This window comes from Idiotropiscis lumnitzeri, chromosome 1, assembly GCF_059441095.1.
Source record: "Idiotropiscis lumnitzeri isolate Australia: NSW breed Sydney's pygmy pipehorse chromosome 1, RoL_Ilum_1.0, whole genome shotgun sequence".
In the NCBI taxonomy this organism is placed as follows: Eukaryota; Metazoa; Chordata; class Actinopteri; order Syngnathiformes; family Syngnathidae; genus Idiotropiscis; species Idiotropiscis lumnitzeri.
In genome coordinates, this window is record NC_142391.1 from 34,863,294 (window position 1) to 34,877,802 (window position 14,509).

General features: G+C 39.4%; 2 protein-coding genes across 6 annotated transcripts in view; one reads left to right on the forward strand and one right to left on the reverse strand.

Annotated features, from left to right (window-relative positions):
• Window positions 1-4,009, reverse strand: part of usp30 (ubiquitin specific peptidase 30) — a 6,888-nt gene extending 2,879 nt beyond the window's left edge. Inside the window, exons 1-10 of one of the 4 annotated variants that reach the window (XM_088297403.1) lie at window positions 3,936-4,009; window positions 2,314-2,423; window positions 2,070-2,243; window positions 1,887-1,990; window positions 1,706-1,804; window positions 1,087-1,132; window positions 917-1,011; window positions 384-443; window positions 226-312; window positions 66-146 (exon numbers count right to left, since the gene is read on the reverse strand). In XM_088297403.1, the coding sequence (XP_088153529.1) occupies window positions 66-146; window positions 226-312; window positions 384-443; window positions 917-1,011; window positions 1,087-1,132; window positions 1,706-1,804; window positions 1,887-1,990; window positions 2,070-2,243; window positions 2,314-2,423; window positions 3,936-4,009 (930 nt within the window). Of the gene's footprint in view, window positions 1-65; window positions 147-225; window positions 313-383; window positions 444-916; window positions 1,012-1,086; window positions 1,133-1,705; window positions 1,805-1,886; window positions 1,991-2,069; window positions 2,244-2,313; window positions 2,424-2,940; window positions 3,177-3,213; window positions 3,355-3,935 lie in introns of those variants that run through there. The other 3 variants (XM_088297400.1, XM_088297402.1, XM_088297401.1) reach the window with 3 other exon arrangements.
• On the forward strand, window positions 3,361-13,850 carry svopa (SV2 related protein a). Of its 2 annotated transcripts, XM_088297399.1 has the most exons (17): window positions 3,361-3,438; window positions 3,675-3,784; window positions 7,797-7,960; window positions 8,034-8,119; window positions 8,221-8,319; window positions 9,020-9,091; window positions 9,731-9,855; window positions 9,938-10,001; window positions 10,124-10,249; window positions 11,123-11,251; window positions 11,357-11,430; window positions 11,539-11,615; window positions 12,248-12,352; window positions 12,517-12,628; window positions 12,726-12,807; window positions 12,879-12,968; window positions 13,043-13,850. In XM_088297399.1, exons 2-17 carry the CDS (start codon window positions 3,750-3,752, stop codon window positions 13,256-13,258), a joined length of 1,656 nt encoding a protein of 551 aa, XP_088153525.1. In that variant the 5' UTR covers window positions 3,361-3,438; window positions 3,675-3,749; the 3' UTR covers window positions 13,259-13,850. The 2 variants fall into 2 exon arrangements, with proteins under 2 accessions (XP_088153525.1, XP_088153524.1); XM_088297398.1 differs by lacking the exon at window positions 3,361-3,438 and having other exon boundaries at window positions 3,469-3,784.
• Window positions 13,851-14,509: the final 659 nt, after the last annotated feature.

The window sequence follows — 14,509 nt, forward strand, 5'->3', positions numbered from 1 at the left end:
TTCCTAAACAGTATTGACATACGCTGGCTAAGTATAAGTCGAGGTCATGCAAAAATGCAGATTACCTTTCCCAATTTAAGCTGCTTTACAAATGTTGTCCGCTGACTTTCCAGAAGCTGTCCATTGACTCTTGTCCCTTGTTGAAGCTAAAATGGAGATAGGGGGGAAAACATGAGTCCTTAAGAAGGTCTTTACATTATGCAAGGAAATTCTGATGGAAAATACCTTGGTGCAATTTTCACACTCTACTTCCTTGATAGTTTCTGAGGAGATGAAATGCTGTAGACACTGATCCAGAGAGACCAGTCGACCCTAAACACAAATACTTGTCAGATTAAGGCAAAATGTACATTAAGATTGGCTTTAATGATTATTTCGCTTACCCACTGAGGTAAAGGAATAGATAATGAAAGGCTTTCAAAGGAATCATATCGCACCGGGCTCTGAAAAATAAAACATTCTGCTTGAGGGTGATGCCAGACATTAGGACCATACCATTTTTGACTGTGGAGTCAGCCGTTGTGAATTAAACCGCAAGGATACAAAATAAATTTGACAAAAGAAAGCTAAAATATTTGGGGGAAGCTGTTGCTTTTGTTTGTATGCTTGGAATTAATTAGACACTACCTTATGGTTCACGGAGAATGATTCATTTTCAATAATTATACATATATATACATATACATACATATATATATATATACACATATACATACATATATATACATATATATATATACACATATACATACATATATATATACATACATATATATATATATAGTAATAGTTATAGTTATAGAGTTCACTCTACAGTTTTATGTAAATAAATTAGGTCTTTAATGTGTAATCATATTAACTACCGGTTACCTTAAAAAACAGCTCACCTTTATGCTTTCATGTCAAATAAACTCACTTGATGCTCACACCGCTTGCACAACATGTTGCTCGTTAAACGGCCATGGAAAGGATGCTGAAACTTCCAGGGGCTTGGAATCGGGTGTAGAGGGGCTGCAAAAAGAGGGGGAGAAAAAAACATTTAAGCATGCATGCACCCTAAGACTTGAGTCAAAGTTCCTCTTTTACCTCGACTTCTGCAAGTGCTTGTCCTCTCATCTGGATCGGGAAGGCTCTGACGGAGGAACACATACACAATTTGAAATGTGTATATGGTTGCAACCTTGACTTACCTGTTTCATTCATTCTATCGCCAAAACTGGAACTAAATTAACTTGGATAATAAATTTATTAATTAATTCATTTAAATACCATTAATCCATTCAAGACCACTTTTGGTATTGTTTTAATGAAAAGAAAAACAGCTCTATGGTAATAAAAGAATGTGAAGAAATAAACTGGTATGTCTTCTACATTTTATGGAAAGTTGGGTCTGCAGACAATTTCATATCTCAACTGTTTACTATTTGATTCTGTTTTTCCACAAATGTGATTTAATGTGTAGTTAAAAGTTACAATAAGTGAACTCAAGTTGCGATTGACAAGCTTATCGTCGCTCTCTGGGAAAAACATGTATTTTCAATTTTTTATTATTATTTTTTAAAATTTCACATTAACACAATGTCTGTAACACGTTGACCCCATTCATGTAAAAATAAGAAAAATGCCAAGGCTGTGTTCAAACTGTGGGTCCATTGAGTGATTTGTTTCAACATTTGACATTTAAAGGTGAAAGATGACAGCTCACCTCAAGAGACTGCATGTCAAACAAGTGGGTGACTTTCGGCTGGCAGTCCCTCTCCTCCTCGAGAGATGATGTTAGGACATGAAAGAGTTCGTGAGCATCCTAAGGAGGGATAACAAAAATAAAACTGACTCATTCCCAAAAATAGGGTAAAAATCCCTACTAAAAAGCACCAAAGACCAACCTGCTCTTCAAAAGAACTGATGTGCCACCGGTATAGTCTGAGAACTTCCAGCAAGCACGCAGCATCCAGCACGTCTTCATCCCCAGGCTCATTACTGGACAGAGCTGTTAACGCAGAAACAACCCTCAACTCAAGTATCAAGAATGCTTTGCTTTTTTTACGCCTGCCGCATTGTTTCGCAACCTTTGAGTAGCTGGAGAAGTGTTGTGGACAACTTGTTTTGTTTGTACGACCGGATTGCGGGTGAATTTGAAAACCTCTCCAGCCACCGGATGAAGGACGGACATGCTGCCAGACCCTGAAGCAAAGAGTTCAGGAAGCAAGTGTTGCCCAAGTTCAACAGACCAGGAACCATACCTGTGAGAAAACAGCTCACTGTTCAAATTACATCTTCACAGCTGGCATTATGCATCTTGTGAAATCTCACCTCGCTTTCTCTTCTTTCGCTCCGTGATGGGGCCCCACAAAACGTACACACCAGCCGCAATGGCAGCAGCAACACCACCAATGACACCCCAGTTTTTTAGCATTTTGTTTCTAAAGAAGACAGAACATAATGAGTATAGCGATACCTCGAAGCATAGTAGTTGCAGCAAAGACTTTGGGGGGCGGTTATGATTTTACAGATACAATAGTGAGTCCAGTCAAGACTTGCTAGACTTCATACAACGTGTGTTCCATTTTATTCTTATATTCATTGCTCAGTAATTAAGAAATTCTTCCGCGTGCCCCCTAAAAATGAGCAGTGGGCAAACGTGGTTGGTTGCATCGTGTTGCAAACATGTCTAAAGCCATTTCTGATTTATAGCAAGCAAGCAGAGACAATACAGAGTGCAACCACTCTTTCGTTTTGTTGTATAGAAGTGGAAAAAAAGCATGTAAATATCCAAACGTATAACACCAGTACTGCATGATATTCGTAGAGTTGAAAATTACCAACGTCGGCGAGAGTTGTGCTTCTTGCAACCACTTGCTGAAATTTGACTAACAGCATGCAACAAGCCAGCCATTTGTGTTTGTAGTTATGCTAGCATTAGCGTGTGTGCTAACTTACCAGCAACGCTGAGTTTTATCTTCCAATGATATGCTATCTGAAATCCGCAGAGAGCTACACAAGGTACATAATTACCACACATCAATAACGCATTCGTACCTGTGTCTTCGCTAAGGATTAGAAACACGGGCATTAAACCGGTCGCTTGTTTGTCTGTCTTGTTTGCTGGCTGAGCGCGACGCATGGCGGCGTCGCGACCGGCTTCTATTTTGACCAGGTGAACCATTAAAGCTAAGAAGCTTAATGTGTTAATTGCCAAGTTGAATACTTTACCTGACACTTGGTCCGGTGCCAAGATACTCTCTGACAAGCTTATCCGAGCTCTCGGGTCGGCACCACAACATCCTGTTGTTATTGCGGAACTATTGTCTTCAGCATTGTTTGAGGGGAGCCACAAAGGAGGCGCACTGATGTTTTCACTGTTTAACAAAAAATGTTCCGACTGACAAAACCACATTACGTTTGATTACCTTAATTTTCTGCAGTCCTCTCAATTAAGTATTGTATTTTAATTTAGTATATAATTTTTTAAACTACGTTTGTGTCTCATCATGTGTTTATTTCTTCATTAGTGAGCAAGTGTTATTACATGAATAAGCTACCTGAAATATAAACAAATTTATATTCGGGGATTTATCGTAATCTACTTTGTTGTCATTAACACTCGTCTAGTCTGTCTGTCCTGTTTGTATCGGGTGGCTTCTCATTGGCCGTCTGTGGGTCGCTCTCCTCAGTGCTGAAATCGCAGCTCGTCGTGATCATGTAAACCGCGATGAGGCCAAACGTAGCGTCGGAAAATAAACACCAAAATGGACGATGATCTATTCCAGCTGAGGCAGTTGCCGTGAGTTAAACTGCTTTATGCAATTTGTCATTTTGATTTCATTTAATCACTCTGTATGTCACTTGTTTGTACGGCCAGCTCGCGACACAACAGAATTAGCTCACATTGTATCAGAGCGCCAGCGTCATGTGATGCACACCGATGTCAACACATTAAGACTAGCCGGAGGCAGTGCTGGATGCAATCGTCAAAATCATATAACATTCTGAAGCCGTGTCGTCGCATGTGCGTGTTGTTTGTCTGGATGAGGCCGATTTGCTCTGATTTCGACAATGATGACTTCTATACCTGAACAGTATCTCATTTCAGTTCTTACACTTGAAATCACATACTATTGGGTTGCAATCGAACATTAGATGTGTTGTAATTCGGAATTCCCTGTAATAGAGTATACGAACATGTATGCATTGAAATGTAAGATGAGAAAAATACAACAACCATGAATAGGTCTGTATTTTGTCAGTTTGCGTGACCATATCCAGAAGACATAGTAAACAGAAATGGTCATCAACCTTTTTTAATTGAGAGCTGCTACTTTGAAATTGAGGATCATTTTTGCAAAGTGCTCCTAGTACACACTTTAAAAAAAAATTGCTCAAACTACAATAAAGTTTATGTTTTTATTGACAATTAATGGTATTTATCTCTCTGACTGAATTCACTGATTATTTTAATAATTTCTCATAATTATTATTAATGATTTCACGAGGCGCTATCTTATGAAGCTTATTCCATCTTCAGGGGCGCCGGAAAGGGGGGAATGAGGAGGACTCTTGGGGCCCATGGTCGACAAGGGAACAGAAGAGCCCTTAATAAAATTATAAACTTGACAAAATAACATTAGACTCAATAATAATCGTAGAATTACCCATATATTACAATGCATTGACGGTAACAATAAGTGTATTTGTTTGGTAAACTTTCTCAACACCCCCCTCTCCATTTACGTCAAATGGTTCAGTCCAGTCGCTCGAGCCTGCGGTGTCCGACCGCTTTTCGCGTTATCAAACTCTGAGTGAAAGCGGAGAGGCAAGATGCCCTTCAAGTCAGAAAAACGTCAAACGAAGCTTAGGCAGTCGAAAGAAGCCAAGGGTCGACAATGTCACCCAGTTCGTTCATAGGCAAGGTGGGATCGTGGTTCATGTGATGAAAAGTTCTTGAGCAGCAGCTTGTTGGTTCTTGTTCTATAGATGATAATGTTCAAATTACAATAATTCATAAAAGGCAATATTGTTATTGGTGGTGTTTGCAGAGATGTTTTTTCTTTCTCTACAGATTATAATTGCATTTCATTGTATTGGAAGAGGTTACATAGTATTTAAATTTGGAATTTTCTGGTAATTTATCTTGAGGATTTTATGTTCAATTATTTAAAGAAAGAGATGGTTTGGAGATAAAGGGTTTCAGCCTTGCAGCAAATAATTGAATCTATAGGAATTTCATTATATTTGCTATGCTTATGCTACCAAGTAACTATCATATTGTTTCCACAAATAAGGAAAAGGTCAAAAATATCAATAAAATGCATAGTTGTATGTAAAACGGTATCAACATTTTTGGCCGGCCTAATTGACCGTTCTTCTGCTGGAAGAAGATGGATGGATGGGGGCCCAATAAGATTTCTTTTCATGGGTCCCAAAATCCCTGGCTGCGCCCGTGACCATCGCTGATCTGAACCTTTGCTCAAATCGACTTCTAGGTACCTATATGCAAATACATTGGGATAAACGTGTTTCCAACATTTTTTAGTTGAGATTTATGCTTCTCTCAATATTGTTTCAAATATATCCATCCCATGGTCCCCGATAGTAATTCTCTTAAAGTATAGATCAGGCATCACCAGATGGCGGACCGCGGTCCGGATCGACAGATGGTTTGGACCGGACCCATGACCAATCTATGATGAATTTTTTTCAGGGCGCATTCGCAAACGTTGAAGCTGCAATTCTAGTTAATACAAAAAAGGCGTCACTGATTTGAGCCAATCAAATCTTTTGTTTACGATCCACTGCCAATTGCGCAGCAGACCGGAAAAGAGTGCTGCTGACAGTATGCCGTGCTAAAAAGTTAGCAAGGTCAATGCGTCTTGTTTTAAATGAATGGACGGAGAAATTTAGTTTCGTTCTGGCTGCAGCCGATTCAAAACCAATGTGCATCATATGCTCCGAAACCGTCGCAACATTGCGAAGCGCCACTACGAAACAAAGCACCGCCCTTTTGTGCAAAGTTATCCGCTGAAGTTTGAGGTGAGCGCACGCAAAAACATCGAACTTCGAGTGCAGTATAACAGATTTTCACATTTTCGTTTACAGCCCAGCGGTAAGCAAACGGATGTTCACTAAAAGTATCATGGATTTTGGGGAAACATAAAAAAAACATTCAGAGGTGAAGGAGTGCATAAATGCGGTTGCACAAACATTATTTAAAGAAAAACACAAAACCCAGATGTTTGAAATAATCTACCAAATTCAAATGGCCCTGACTCCGTTCCAACCCAGATTTAAGTCACTGGCACAAACTAACTTTTCTCATAAAGAGAAGTTAAAAATATTCAAAAGAAAAGGTGTTGTCAAAGCTCATTTTGAATTAGTTTTTCATGAGGACAGCCATTTTTATTGATTGTGTACTGCACATGTTGACCTGTTTTACTTGGATAATTCGGCTCTCCGTTTTTTTTATAGGCTGATAACTCTTTGATTTAAAAAAAAAAAAGGTAAAAGATGTTAACTCAATGCTTAGCACTTGATATATTTCTGCAGGAGATATTTTACTGTTTTTTTCCGGAAGTGGCACCCTTAAATTCCTGGAGCCACATTTTCTTGAATGTGAAATAAACGACTGGCAAAGGTGTTTAATGGTAACATTGCTAAATATTTAGTATATAAGTGCGCTCTGTTGAAAATGACTAAATATTGAAATTATATAAAAATGTGAACATAGGCTAGACATTAAGGGAAGTTGGACTTTGGTTCGGACCTTTAAATTGGAAGAAATTTTAGCCGTGGACCTCTGTGACTTTTAATTGAATACCTCTGGTATAGATCATACCAGAATCAATCAAACTGAAAAAGACGGGCATCACAGCTTCCAAAAAGATCCTGGCCATACATGGAAGGTTCCATCTACAATCACATACGTATATAATAATTAACATAATGGATTAAATTAGCGATAGGGAGCTATCAGTGGCAAAAATGCATGGTCCTGGAATCGATATTGTTCTATTCATTGTCGCCAAGCTCTGCTTTAGAGGTGAGATCAGAGGTTTGGTCAACTGGCAGTGGTTCAGAGTAGAGCCACTACTATGCATCGTGAGGAGCCAGATGAAGTGGTTTGGGTATCTTGTTCAGATGTCAACTGAATGCTCCACGAGGAGGATGTCCCAGGACACGCTGGAGAGACGATGTCTCCCAGCTTGACCACAGGACCCCCCCCGGATCAGCTGGATGAAGTGGCTGAGGAGATGGAAGTCTTGGCCTTCCTGCTTAAGCTTCTGGATGATTGATAGATGGATGGCTGAGTTAGAATGTTTTAGAACTATGGGAGGGAGCCGGAGTACCCGGAGGAAACTCGCCCAAACTAATCTGCAGAATGTACAACCGAAAGCACTGAACTTACAGTGAGAACATTTCGCTGGCATTTTGTCAACTGGTCATTATCAGCATGTGAGAGAAAACTGCACCTTCCATTTCTGGAACGCTTTGTGGTATTTAGTCTGCAGAGCTGTCATGTCACACAGTGTGATGTTATTTTCATATTTCATATATTTTATTGAAATGCTGTAAAATTAGTCATTATCAGCCTTGCCTTGGTTGTGTCATGCAATCATATCCTCCAGCCAGCACATGAGCAGCTAAATCAGGTCAGATCCAAAATTCAGAGTGAAAAGATAGCTCATTGCAGCATTTGATGCTTCAAACAAAGCACATCTTCAAAAGAACTAACTTTGAATTGACACATAGTCATTCTATTTGGGGATGAAGGATTTGCAGATTTGATATTTAATTTCTAGTGTCGTCCGCTTCCGTCACACGGGTGAGAGCACACGCTCAGACGATGATGGCGAAAGCCGAGAGTCCTTTCCAGCGGTGCGGGCGGCAGAGCCAAAAGAGATGGTGTCTGTGGCCCTAGCAGAAGGAGCTCCTGTCCCTCGGGAGTTTGCCAACCCAACTGATGGTAGGCGCTGTAATGCGATCTCATTGTTTTTTGTCGATGCACTTTTATAAGCAAGATGATTTACTTCTTTTAGACACATTCATGGTCGAGGATGCTGTTGAGGCCATTGGCTTTGGGACCTTCCAGTGGAAGCTCTCCATCCTCACTGGTCTGTCTTGGGTGAGGACTTCTCTATTACACAGTCTCTGTGCTATGCATTCATGTAGAGTATTATACTTCATGTAGGTTTTTGTCAGTGAACTCCTGATTGTTGTGTTTAGATGGCAGATGCAATGGAGATGATGATTCTAAGCATCTTAGCTCCGCAACTTCACTGCGAGTGGAGGCTACCAAGTCTGGAGGTGGCACTACTTACATCGGTAAATATGCAGTCATATCAGCAATGTTATTAATCTTAATCGTGTGTGTGTAACATTTACTCTGAATGTTTTATTCTCTCCCAAGTGGAAATGTCACTCTGTTTAGACTGGGACCAAATATAGGTAGTCTTTTTAAAATAAAATCAGATACTCAGCAAGCTCTGCAAAAGCATGATAACAATCCTGATCATTTGAATCACCACATTTGGACACCCCTGTCTTGGACTCATCTGGACTTAATATCCTGGATTGTTTCTGTGAAAATCTCCGTCCATTCATCCAGAAGAACATTTGTGATTAAGCTGTCAAAGATCACTGATGATGCAATTGAGATAGCATCTTTCGCGTTACCATCTCTGTTCTAATTCAAAATTTTCCATACTAAACACATCCAAACAGACATTTATGATACCTGTTTCAGTGGTTTGTGTATTCAGATACAGTTGTGCTTGGACAGAAAATGGCCGTTTCAGAAGTTGTAAACTCAGAATACGGACTATAGTCCAAATGCTCGTTTAAAATGAATACAGTAGTTTATTAAGAATGTGTCTTATTGCTCGTCTCCACACCGTGTATGTGTAACAATTAACACTACAGAAGTTTGGAAATTTTCTTTTTTGTAAAAAAAAAAAAAAAAATCATGCAAACATTCTAGTGTGATGTTCTAGAATTCTCTGACATGTTTTATCAATTAACACAGGCGGTGTTTATTGGAATGATGATCAGCTCCTCCCTTTGGGGAAACATATCTGACAAGTACGGAAGAAAAACAGTGAGTATGTTTCTGCAAGATAAATCATCTCTAATCATAAGTGAAAATGGAGGTGGCAGCAGTTCAAGACTTGTGCCTTGGAATGCGATGGTCTCCAATTTCAAAGACTGCGGACAAAAATAATATGAGAACTGGTTGCTGGAGGGATGCTCATTTTTTCAGAGAGGCCCCTAAGCAAGGCGCAAAATTAAAATTTAAAATACATTATGAAAAATAGTAAGTGCATGGATCATTTCAGATGTTGTGTGAGTAAAGATATGATTGTCCTGACCAGGAAACAGCTCATTGCAGTTCTTGTAAAGCAATGGGGCTCTAAAATTTGATCTCACTACACCAGACGTTTGAAAAACTTCTCTTCCTCCATTTTATGTCAAAACAAGAACCGTATTGATTTTTAATGGTTAACTTATTTAATTGTAGCTGAGGCCAAAGGTTTCTTTTCACTGCCCTGACATGTTCAAGATTTATTTTATTACTGTTTCACGTGCGAGAAAGAACCCTCAACATTTTTTCAATTTCATGCAAAACAAAATGGCCAAGTTCATGTTGATAAATTTTGATAGTACTGTAAAATGCAAACGCCCAAATATCCCAAATCCCCAAATATCGTGCATCTTATGTTTATGTTTTGACACACAGGGTCTGACAATGAGTGTGTTGTGGACGATGTTCTATGGTCTGATGAGTGCTTTTGCACCCATCTATGGTTGGATCCTCGTTCTCCGCGCTCTGGTGGGCTTTGGTATCGGTGGAGCCCCACAGTCGTGCGTATCCCTCCTCCATCCATTTTGAACAAACAGCCAGAGCAAAATTTTAGATTAGCAGTGTTGTGTTTCTCTTCGTTAGGGTCACATTGTATGCTGAATTTCTTCCAATGAAGTCCAGAGCAACTTGTATATTGCTGATTGAGGTTTGTACTGAGTATCTCAACTGTCATTTTCTGCCTTGCCTGATGAGTATGGCTGTCAAAGTGTAACATGTACAGAATATCTTCAACGATACTATTCTGTGTCCTCGACTTTTGCCTTTCAGATATTCTGGGCACTGGGCACAGTGTTTGAAGTCCTTCTTGCTATTCTAGTTATGCCTTCTCTGGGCTGGCGTTGGCTTCTCGGTCTCTCGACCATCCCCCTTTTCATCTTTGTCCTCCTATGTTTTGTGAGTACAAATTCAGGAGTAGTTCATGGTTCTTTAAAAGGGACACCATATGAATAACAGACGATTTAATTGTAAACATATTGTTTGGCTTTCTTGTGAAATTACAAGCAGTACCTGGAATTTTTTTGTGAGCTGCTTATGATAGAAATTGTCTTTGAAAAGCCGTTCAGACTGTGTCAAAGTGTAATTTAACTGATTTTGTCCATTCCTTAGTAATCGGGTGTGCTTTTCGCTAACTACCCTCAGCACCACTCTTGTTCATCGTTGCAATACAATGGGCCCTTGTTTTGTGCGCATGGGGAGTTCTTTCTTTCTTTCTTTTGACATTGTTATATATGGTTGTTGTCTTAAATGGACATTTTTGCCTTTGTGGGACTGAAGTACAGCCAACTTAATTCCTGGCAAATTGAAGTGGCTCCCCTCACTCCATTTAAATTCAGCACAGGAGAGGCATGCAGTTTAAGTAGCAGAAGCATAACGGGCTCGAGGAGTTCATGGAGGAGATTGGCACAATACGATGACATCCAGCACACATATCAGCTGAGCTCAAAATGTGCATGCCTGTGCCTCGATCAAATCTAGCAAACTCACGTTTCACCACCTGCGCCACGACTTGGACATCAGTATTTTTTTCAGTGATACTACTTTCTGTCAAGTACACTGGGAGCGTGGAATAGAAAACGCCCTTGGTCTGTCAGAACACCTAGCGAGGCGTAGCGCGGTTTCCTAATTCCAAACACAAAAAATGAATATCCAAATGTGCCACTTTCTACGCTGCTCGCACCTGTGTCTGCAAAAATAGGGCCCTATTTAAATTGTGCATTTTCTTTAAGAAGCTTAGTAAACTGATGAATCTCTTTACTTGGTCGGCAGTGGCTACCAGAGAGTGCTCGATACGATGTGTTGACGGGAAATCAAGAAAAAGCTCTGGCGACTTTAAAGCGGATTGCCATGGAGAATGGTGTGCCCATGCCACTGGGAAAACTCGTTGCAGCCAAACAAGTAAATCAGTTCCTGCAGAATTTAATGCTCCCAATCCAATCCAGCTGCTATTTGTATCATAACTAGTGATTATTGTCAGTCTCCTGATTTCTGTTTTTTCATCAGGAGGATCGAGGGAAGATTCGTGACTTGTTCTCATCGCACTTCCGTTGGACAACAGTGCTTCTGTGGTTTATTTGGTAAATGGAGGAAATAATGATCTCATATATTACTTTTCTACTATTACTGGGAGTACTTAATGGACACATTGACCTTAATATTCAGATTGTTTTGTCACTCGTCCTCAGGTTTGCAAATGCCTTCTCGTATTACGGCCTTGTGTTGCTCACCACAGAGCTCTTTCAGGAGGGAGGTGCATGTGGAAGTGAGTTACTGTGTGTTCAACCAGTGCTTGGTAAACTTGTGTGGTGAGGTTGGGTGGTGTTGTTTTTAAAACAGACAGATAGTCTATGTCATTTAAAGAGTTTATTTTCATGATAAACTAGTAATTAAGTCTCATTTACATATCAATAATTAGTTTAACACTAAGAAAACAAGTTATTTTATAATAAAACGGTTGAAATGTTAGATGCTTTTGTAAAATTGATCATTTTATTATTTAAACATAAAATCACATTAGCTATTTATGAGTAAAGTGAATCACTAGATAAATAAACACTAAATATAGACTTAGTCATTTCAGCAATTTGGATGTGGTCGCCCTTAACAGCGACAAACGGAATGGAAAATTAGTGACTTCTGATGTTCACACAAATGTTTTTTTTGTCCACATCTTGCCCCCGTAAGAAAAAAAGAAAAGGTCTCCTCTGTGACTAGAAATCAAACAGCAATTCTGTAAATACTAGAGGAATCCAAACACTCATAAAGTAACTGTCAACTAGATTTTTTTTGTTTTTTTGCTGTCGTTTTTATGGCAGTGATATTCAAGCATAAAAACAGAGCCACAATATCGGACTGATCCGAGAGAGAAATGTGTTGTTCTTTATTTCCATCTAGTGTCCAAAGGTAATAAGATGGAGCTCAGATGCAGCTTGGAGTGTAAATATTTGAACAGTGATGACTACAAAGACCTGTTGTGGACAACCTTATCGGAATTTCCAGGTAAAATTTCGGTGGAATATTTAAAATACACTGTTTTTCTGAACTATTATTTTACGAGATCACACGCTGAAAATATATATTAAGGGTTGACTGTATTTTCTTTCATTTTTGTATCTTGGCCACGTTACTAAAACTTTTTGAGATTACGGGTTCACGTTCCACAGGACTGTTGGTGACTTTGTGGGCAATCGATCGCTTAGGAAGAAGGAAGACCATGGCCTTGTGTTTCCTGGTTTTCTCTCTGTGCATAATTCCACTCTATGGTTGTGTTGGGAGGTAAAAGGAGAAATTCTTTTCAGCCCTGTCTTTTGTTTTGTTTTGTATCAAATTGTGTCATTGTCTAAAACCAGCACTGCTTTTCATTTTCTTACAGAGCATCTATGACAGTGCTGATATTCATTGCCAGAGCTTTCATCGCTGGAGGATTCCAGGCTGCCTATGTGTATACTCCAGAGGTTAATTACAGTGTTCACATTGACTGGGAAGAAGTAGTAGGACCTTCATAGTATTCTCTGATGTTCTACAGGTGTATCCAACTGCAACCAGGGCTTTGGGCTTGGGAACAAGCAGTGGAATGGCTAGAGTTGGTGCCCTCATCACACCTTTTGTTGCACAGGTAGCACCAGCAAAGTTTGGCACTTTTGTGAAACAAAGTGGAATATCAAGTTCTCCTTCTGCTGCGTTTTGCAGGTGCTGTTGGAGTCATCTGTGTATTTGGCTCTTTCGGTGTACTGCTGCTGCTGTCTGCTCGCCGCCGTGGCATCTTGTGCACTGCCAATTGAGACAACAGGACGAGGCCTGCAGGAATCCAGCCACCGTCAGTGGGGGCAGGAGATGACGGGACGAGCATCTTCCTCACAAAACTCGGGGACAATCCCTCATTCCAGCTCGGGCTCTCAGGGCTGAGCAATGTTTAAGATTATTACAGTGAGGAGTGAAGGATTAAAAAAATGATGCAGCAGCTTTTCATGTGCATCTCAAGTCCCATCTACAGTTTAGACACAAAAGTGACTTCAGAGAGGAAGACAGCACAAAATGCACTTAAGAGTCTTCATCCACCATTGCCATTCCGTTTCCCACTGTATTCCTCCAACAGAAAGGCTGGAATGCTAGGCATTCAAGAATGAGTGAAGATAAGTGAGGTCTGTCAGGCTCAGAAATGGAAAAGTAAGAAAAAAAGAATCTTGCTTTGCATATGAAAAGGGGAGACAAGCTATGAGCTTTTGTCCGTGTTTCCCAACCAGGGGTAGCCCTGGGAGCATGTGAGTACTTTTCAGGGGGTACATGGAAACATCTAATAGTTTATTTCCTAGCTCATCTGGCACAGCTGCGCGAAAATCACAACAGCCGCGTATCAACTCAAGTGTCTCATTAAAGCTCAGATGACTGATGAGGAAGAAAGTAAAATTGCTATTGGGTCTGAATTATTCTTGTTCAGTTTTTTTGTTCTTGATATTTAAGTTAAAATGCCTGTTCAAATGGGAATCATTCAAAGGAGCTCCAGTTTTTTTTGTGGCAAATGATGTGAATTTTGTGCGTTTATTCTTAATTTTAATTATTTTTTATTTGTCTATATTACTTAACGGTATTTATGTTTAAGCCAACATATTTATTTGTATGCTTAATTTGAGTTAGAAAAGAAGATAATTTCTATAAATTTAATTAGGAAACAAGCACATTATTTTCATTTAATAATCAGTTGTGTTACATTTAACTTTTGAAAACTTTTGAATGTGTGAGTGAGCATGGTATGATAAAAAGATTCAGGGGTAAACAAGCCAAAAAGGTTTGGGGACCACTGGTCTAAGAGTTAGAGAATACAATAATACCGTAGCTTCGGGCCTTCCAACTAAAAAAAAAAAAAAAAAATAAATAAATAAAAAGCCTTACAAAATACAAATATATTATTTACCTGGAAAACATCAACTTGATTTGTGTTGGGTGCAATCTCCTCTTATTTTTTTTGTCATTCACTGCAAGATCAAGAAAATAGTCAAATAACCAATTCTGTTACATCATAATGATGGTGCTGAAGCATAAACCTGAACACCAATTTGTTTGAAAAAAAAATGGACAGGACAATTCCAGTAGCAATATTAATTTATGTCACGTTCAATTTCTGAGAATAACTAGTGAGATCAGTTGACAGAACTTTCA

Bases quoted from the DNA above. Each gene is read 5' to 3' on its own strand.
- svopa (XM_088297399.1), top strand. From the start codon at position 3,750: ATGGACGATGATCTATTCCAGCTGAGGCAGTTGCC. The intron at 9,856-9,937 runs GTGCGTATCCCT...TCTCTTCGTTAG, and splicing joins ATCGGTGGAGCCCCACAGTC to GGTCACATTGTATGCTGAAT. The intron at 12,629-12,725 runs GTAAAAGGAGAA...ATTTTCTTACAG, and splicing joins CTCTATGGTTGTGTTGGGAG to AGCATCTATGACAGTGCTGA.